The sequence below is a fragment of the Rhododendron vialii genome, chromosome 1a (assembly GCF_030253575.1).
Source record: "Rhododendron vialii isolate Sample 1 chromosome 1a, ASM3025357v1".
In the NCBI taxonomy this organism is placed as follows: Eukaryota; Viridiplantae; Streptophyta; class Magnoliopsida; order Ericales; family Ericaceae; genus Rhododendron; species Rhododendron vialii.
In genome coordinates this window covers 33370989-33379009 of record NC_080557.1, presented here as the reverse complement: position 1 = coordinate 33379009, position 8021 = coordinate 33370989, and the positions used below count along the sequence as shown (strand labels likewise).

General features: G+C 39.1%; 1 protein-coding gene across 1 annotated transcript; it reads left to right on the top strand.

The window, feature by feature from the left end:
- The first annotated feature begins 2201 nt into the window (after window positions 1–2201).
- Window positions 2202–2833, top strand: LOC131330869 (replication protein A 70 kDa DNA-binding subunit B-like). Its single transcript, XM_058364609.1, has 3 exons — window positions 2202–2343; window positions 2421–2578; window positions 2665–2833. The coding sequence occupies exons 1-3, from the start codon at window positions 2215–2217 to the stop codon at window positions 2831–2833; spliced, it is 456 nt and encodes a 151-aa protein (XP_058220592.1). The 5' UTR covers window positions 2202–2214.
- The last annotated feature ends 5188 nt before the right edge of the window (window positions 2834–8021 follow it).

Genomic DNA, 8021 nt, shown 5'->3' with positions numbered 1-8021 from the left:
AATTATCGACCTTTCTTCATCTACCATTCACATTTTGCATACAAAATGCTGCATAAAATTATCAAACGGGCGATAAGCCTGAACTAATGTATCAGATTTAAATACTTCGGCACACACCATAATCCGGTCTTAAAAACATGGACACCAACATATTTGAGTCTGCATTGAGCAAATCCTTCCTAATTAAAAATCTTATTATGCCCTTGCTTCTGATGAACGAGATGCATCTGATCCAGCCTTTGAGACCATTCACATGGGATCATAAGCTTCAATAGTGGAATCACTATTTGCTGCCATCAACTATGTTATCAAAACAGTGGTTTCAGTAAATGCTTGACAACATAGGAATACACTTAGCGGCTAGGTTTCCTCAAATCATGGCTCATATGGTACACTTAACGGCTGAGCCTCCTGAAATCAAGGATGATATACTGCCAAAACTGAGAATCACTTGTATTCTTCACATGTGCATTCCAGTAGTGAATTGGTACAACTAAACGGCTGTATTCAATACAAAAATGAATAAAGTACAGCTTCATTTAATGATCATTAATGGCAGACTTCAACTTTTGGATTCTTTAATCATTTCATTAGCTCCATACCCAAACACTGCTCACCATTTATTATTACCTGCTGGTCATATGTGAATCTATAAAAACCTGCATTGAGGTTTGTTTTTCTATGGTTCTCTGATTGCAGGCCTCAAGGTAATGCATTCATTCTTTCATTCAACAAATACTCTCAGCTCTATTACCATGGTCATAAAACTTATCCTGATTTAAATTACTCTCGTTCTGATATAGATTCCGGCAACTAAAAGGTACGGATAGCTGCTGCCGCTGCTACGCCTATCCAAGTCTTCTACCGGTAAGATGGCTTCCAACATCAAGATGCTCAAGGACATGGTTACTGGCGACTCTAACTGGACAGCCGAAGTCATGGTGATTGAAAAAGGGTTTCCAAGACTCACTGAAAAGAATAGGCTTTACCAAAAGCTTGTCTTCATTGATTCTGAGGTAACTAAAATTTCAAACTCACCGTCAAGAAAACTTATATTCCAAGATTCAATTCCTCTCCAGAATAATCATGCTAGATAACCTAACTACAAAAATACACCCCAGGGTACCAAAATACAAGGCACCATCTTCCAAGAAGACATGAGTGTGCTCAAAGACACATTGAAGATCTACCACACCTACACAGTTAGCAATGCTGTTGTCAATGACACTCCCCCAAAACACCGAGTCATTGACAATGATCACCAATGGCTGCTCTACGGAAGGACCCCAATCGAAGAGGTCGAAATTAAGTCACTTAGCGTTCGAGCTTTGAAGTATAGCTTCATACCTCTTGCTGACCTTACTCAGCATACCAACTCAAGAGAAGGCATAGGTACAATCTTGCTACCGAACTTAAACAAAATTCCTCCTACATCCAGCAACCTAATACAATTGATTCGCCCAAAAAACAGATGCAATATTTGTTGTTCTCAAGGTTGGCACTCCTAAAAAAACCAGGGAATCATGGGTCCAAAACATTCTCGTCATTGATCAAGGGTAATATTTACCACAACATTTCCACTTATTCCTTATTCGCATCCTTATTAATTATTATTGCCACACGTGCATTTATAAAACCTATGTGTCCACAGAATGCAGCAGACAGTCTTGACACTATGGGATCAATTCGTTGAGCATGAAGGAAGAGCTTTCACTCAGCTCTCTGGAAAATACCCAATCGTCCTTGGTGTCAGACTCAAAGTAGACACGCAAAATGGTAGCAGCCATGAAACTATCTTATTCAGATTCTAGATCCACCTTGTTTTACGCATCATCTGAACATCCTTACTATCATTTGGACTCTTCCGCACAGTTTTAAACATTTCAACAACACATTTTAACCAATAGCCCAAAACTGCGATTCACCTATACAATTACACACAGCAATACATACGTCTTGGGTACACTGATTAATCATATAAAAAACTCAACAACATTGGAAGTTCTTCAATGTCACTGTTACTAATATATCCGCAGGTGTCAAAATGCAAACAAGGGGATCTACTACATTCATTTTTGACCCAGCCCTCCCAGAGGCAAACATGCTGAAGACCTGGTAATCTCAATTCCAAAAAACACTAATAATACCGCACAACATAATAATACAAAACAATGCACTAAAAGTTATATTCACCACAAAATTACAAACAGGTGCATGGCACATTCAGCTACACTCCAAAAAATACCACCAATCGAGCTGTACCAACTAGGACTGGTTAGATCATCCAGGCCGCACCAAAGTGAAATAATTACAGTGAACCGCTTACCAACAATTGTCAACACGGTAATCTCTCATCCCCAGACACTGAAACTTTATACATATTTGCACATTACTAAAACCTGTAGAGTTTCTAAATACAGCAAGAGACACACTGGGTTAAAGTTGTGTGCAAAGTTACCGATTGGAACCAAAGGTTCTACTATATGTCGTGCTCAAAATGTACAAGGGCAACAGCGGCTCAAAGTGATGCTCCTTTCTGGTGCAACTATTGCAAAGAAAGAGTCCATCCAATGCCAAGGTTAGTGCATCATACATACCACATCTGTTCTTAAGATAAAAAATTTCTGACATTCAATACATTTGATTGTTTCACTTTAATAACAGATGCAAGTTCCAAATACAATTGAGCGATTCCACAGGATTCATCATTGCTACAGCATTTGGAGAACAAGCTGACTCAATGTTCTCAATCACTGGAGATTACTTAAAGAACAGCATGCAAGAGGTATGGGAAAAACAAACCCAACATACTTCCTCCTTTTATTATTTATAACAGTGATAAATAATCTTACAAAAAAATATAGGGCGTTCTATCAACCGCAGCTAGGGAGAAATTGGCAACAGGAATAGAATACGCTGTCCATTTGCGCGCATACAAATATGCACCAAGAGATGTTGAACTCTGCCTCTTCAGCATCCACACATTTGCTGCTGTAACTGAAATCATAGACGACCAAGATGACTTGCAGCTACTCCTAGCAGAAGCACCATCCCCAAAAAAACAGCGTCTGGATGAAATCGAAGCTCAAACCTCTGCGCCAATACCAAAAGCTCTGGCCACTGGCATGCAAAACGCTGAACCTGCTGAACCTGCTGAACCATTCACACCAGAAGTCCAAGCTTTAACAACTGACATGGAATCCAATGCAACTACTGAGGCTTCAAAGAGTCACACCATGGAGCATACAATTGCTGCATCAAAAAATCCCAAAAAATCGCGCAGTCTCAAGATCAAAAATGACTGAATCCAGTCACCCACAGAAACTTTTTGGCAAGCTATTGAATCTACAATAGCTTATTCTACTTACCACTACTATCTATGTTTAATGACTTCTACCACTTTGTCGTTTTGTAAATTCTGAACTCCTATGCTAAAACAAAACACAGGATTCAGAATTTTATATACCTGCACCACTTCTTAGAGCTTCTACAGCTGTAAAATAACTTTTCAGTACGACTTAAATAATCTCTTCATAATTCGATGCCTTACTTGTGCACTTTTTCACTTGTGCTTCCAAAACTACTCCTGCTTCCACAGGTTAAAAAAAAGGTAGTTGACAACTACAATACGCACTTCCGAACCAATATCACCTATGGAATCATCACAGCATGCCAACGAACTACTGCAAATTTAGGACGCATACAAAACTGCCAAAGGGCCTAATTATAAATACTCCTACAAATTAAGGGAACCGATTGAGGCCGGCCGGGGCAATTAATTAACCAGAGAACGAATTTAGTTTCAATGGCTTTAAGCTTTCTGAAGTACTACTACTTGTTTCTTCACTTTGCTATATTCATTCTTTTCCCAAACAGTAGCCATGCTGATCATCGTCTCACACACTCGAAAAAACATGTGGCTCTCTTCATACTTGGGGATTCACTGTTTGATGTCGGAAACAATAACTACATCAACAACACCACCACCACCAGCATACCCCGCTCCCCTATTTTTTATCCTGCACCCACTGTTTCGAGTGTCAACTCATTCTTTCAAATGGAGGGTTTTAGGTAGAGCGCCATTATTGTTGCTAGAGTGACTGAGGATTGATTGGAGATGCTCTTATGATTTCTGTTCATTTGTAGTCATTTCTTATCTTAGTGTCTTTTGTTGTCCCACATTGGTAAACGGTTGATATTTTCGTTGCCACGCCAAGTAACATACCTGCAGAAAGTTTCGAAGTTTATGGTGTGGCACTTGCACTCGTTGCTTAGGCATCAAAGACGCCGACAACTTGTTTCAACAACTTCAGCAGATTAAAGTAGCTACTTTGGCAAATGTTGTTTACATGAATCCTGCAAAAGATAACCGTGAGATGGACTTTGCATTGGAAAGGGGTCTCCTCGTCCAACCAATCGATTCCCTTCTACACACTCTTCCTTCTCCAAAACGTGCTCTCTCAATGGTGCATGTACACGTCATTTCAATCCCTTTTGATGATCTCTGGCAAGGTCTTCCAGATATAACTGTTCTCTATACAATCGATCAATCAACTCCAGCGTTTTTCTCACCTCAGTTCGCTTGAATCTCCCATTTTTATCTCCTTATTCTGAACTGAAGTTCATTGTTGCAACTGGGTTGGAACTCTTGTGTTTCGTGGGTTGGTTTCATGTGATGGCATGTTGCACACATGTTTCGTGTTTTTCATGATATCGAATTTGTTTCAGTACTGTGCCTTGGTGTTTTCCGGATGTCCACTTGTTTGGGTTACAACCTTTCATATTTCGGGCATAACTTTCTCATCTGAAGTTCGTTTCACTCGATTCAAAGTGCGTTGAATAGGTAATTCGATTCTCTACAACTTTGTTTAAATACTTTCTACAAACCTGAAGTTTGCTAGGCTAAAAGGGGCTTGAAATAACAATCTGTTGTGAAACCAAGCTGTAAAGCAGTTGTGGGAAGGAACTATCATATGGAAAAAACCACAGCATATTGAATAGTAAAGATGGGAAAAAATTAAAAAGGCCTCCAGTGAATACCTTCCGAAGTTCCTGCATGAACTTCAACATATCTGGAGTAACTACTTGACACGTGGCCAAGCAAATGTGAATAGGAGAGATTCAACAAACAGTCTCTATAGTGATTCATTACAGACTAAGCTAATCAAACAACCATGCCAAGTTCAATTGGTCACACACAAGCGTGGTCTTGCTAAATTGGCCACTTGACCATGTTACAAAGAACAAAAATGCAGAGCTACGAGAACTTTTCTACAACTAATTGTCATAAACATCCAAATTGAAGTTGGTCAGGATACCAAAAGTAAGCCACATTCATGTTTAAAAAAACAGCTTTTTGACCTAAACCAAGTTAAACGTGGGAAAAATAACAAGAATAGGGGGAGAAAATGGCACCTTCCGTGGAGCTGTAAGAGTCCCATCAACATCGAACAATCAATTAACGTTAGCTGACTGCATTCTTGCCATTAAAGTTTTTTTTCAAGCGATTTTCTTCCTGGACTTTGTAAATTGTTGGAAACATGGTTGTTGGAGGTGGTTTTTCCAAGATTTAGAGACACTAATGACATTATAACATTCAAGCTTGGTGATTATTATGATGATCCCACAGTCCTCAGATGTTTACAAAGTCTTGATGGAGTTGGTGGGTCCTCGTTGGCTGCTGCAGCTGTTATTCTAAAAATTGGGGCTGAAGCTACTGCAGTGCTTGATAGTGTGAAGGTTGGTGCAATTAAGGCACTGTAGAAGGTGTTTCCTCTTACGAAAGTGCATAGGAGTGTTAAACATGGAGAAGATGGACAGATAAACAGTTCTGTTATGGTTTTAGAAAGTGAGGAGACGGGGCGACAGGATTGAGATGATTCCACTAACAAACTTCATATTGTTGAGGAAAACAATAACGATGAACAAAGTGAGCAAGAAATGGTTGCTCACAGAATAAAAGATGCAAGTATGAAGATTATGTGTGCTGGTGTAAGGGATATGCTAGCATTTTTTAAGTTTATGATCTCTTATGATATATTTTTGCCATGACAGATATGACTTGAATAATGCAATTCTTGCAGAAGAAAAGCACTTGCCTATGTAAGTAACTCCTTTCATGATTACTTTCCACATTATCATCATCGTCATTATTGTTTATGTGGCTATGTTCATCAAGAAACAACTCAGGGTAACGTGAATTCTTTATGTGGCTGTGTTGTACATGTTAGAAAATCGAACTGCTGCTTGAATGGAGGAAATTACTTAGTGATAATATAATCACAAGGGAACTGCATAGCACAGTGCATTTGTCTTAAAAAATTGCCTCTGCCTTGTCTATAAAAAGTATACATTTTGCAAAAAGTATCCATTTTGCGAAACTAACTCTGCCCAGCTTTGAATATAGCTCGTAATCTTGCTCTTCCAACCCTCCACTTTTCGAGAGTGTGGATTAGAATTCCGTATCACACTGTACGGCATACTGTAGAAATGAAATCCAAATCTGCAATCTTGTTTTGGTTCTGCTTGTTCTTGTCATGTACCTGGACTAACCCTTAAACACACCAAATTACACCAGATTGTGCTACTATATTGTTGGTTTTAGGACAGCAGATTGTATTAACCCTTTGGAATCAGTTCATTTAGCATGAAGGAAGAGCTTGCACTCGGCTCTCTCAAACACACCAAATTACACCAGCCATACAAAACTACCAATATCATGCTCTAATAACTTCACATCTTCAGACACTACCACAGCCAAACAAAACTTCCAAACAACAAATCAACAAATGAGCACGCGGAAACGTGCAACGCACGTGCATTACACTAGTATAAATAAAGAGCTCCAGTTCAATTTGTGCACTAATCAGTTGGACGCCTCTGTTCCTCTCGTCTCAGCCGTTCGCCCCGAAATCCCGCCAAAATACCTTCGCCGTCTTTGCCGCCTGCAGTTGACTGGAAGCCCTAATTCTCCACCAACGATCCAACACCAGTTTGGTTTCAATGGTTTGTTTTTCTTTCTATCATCTGTTCTATGTCTCCATTTTATTGTCCAAAACTTCTTAATCTAAATTATGCAGCGAATCATCATCCGTTGGAATGACGACGCATCGTTATCTATCAAGTGGATAATTAGTCTGCATTCTGGATAATTAGAGGAGAAAATATCCTTCGCGGTTCAATGATTAGAACTGCAGCATATATGAACTACAGAATGCTCTGAGTAATCTGAAATACCCCCTTGACGAAAACTGATGATTTTCTGTTTAACCACACTTTATGCTTCTGAATATTCGGTTAAGGTTACTTGGGAAACACGATTTTGTTCGATTAACAGCTTCTGTTTTTTGGATCGGTTATCAGGCTTTAATGGATTATGAGATGCATTTTTTGTTCTAAAAGTTGTCTCGACGAGTGTAGTGTCTGTCTTTTCGTCACATACTAATGGGATGTAGATAAACGAGTTCTAAAAGTTGTCTCGACAAGTGTAGTGTCCGTCTTTTCGTCACATACTAATGGATGTAGATAAACGAATAGTGTGCTTGTGCCTTCTTGATTATGTGTTGCCATTGAGTGTTTGGTGGACTCATGATGTTATCAAGAGAAGATGATTTTGGAAATGCTGGATATAGTTTGAAAAGCTTTGTAAACGTTTATAGCTTATTTCTTTATCTCTTAATTTTCTTGTGGTTCCAATAATTGCATAGATGTTGTAATAACTTCGATATCAGGTCCAATTCCGGTTCACCTGAACAAGAAGGTTGAAATAAAGAATTCTGGTTCACCTGACCATTGAACCCGTGACTCTCGTCCCCGTACTTTTTGCAGTTTGCCCAATGGCCCATGTTTTAGAATATTGAAGTAGGGTCGAGACCTATTAGTCAATTTCTGTAGCACAAATGTGAGTTGCTTTATTTTAGTTGATATTAAGTCGGGCTTCAAGGCTTCTAAGGTGTTCTACCGCAGTTGAATGAGCTATTAGGCTCTTTACAAGCTGTTGAAAGTGAACAAGCTAATTTGAT

Bases quoted from the DNA above. Each gene is read 5' to 3' on its own strand.
- LOC131330869 (XM_058364609.1), top strand. From the start codon at position 2,215: ATGGCACATTCAGCTACACTCCAAAAAATACCACCAATCGAGCTGTAC. The intron at 2,344-2,420 runs GTAATCTCTCAT...TTCTAAATACAG, and splicing joins TACCAACAATTGTCAACACG to CAAGAGACACACTGGGTTAA. The intron at 2,579-2,664 runs GTTAGTGCATCA...CTTTAATAACAG, and splicing joins AGAGTCCATCCAATGCCAAG to ATGCAAGTTCCAAATACAAT.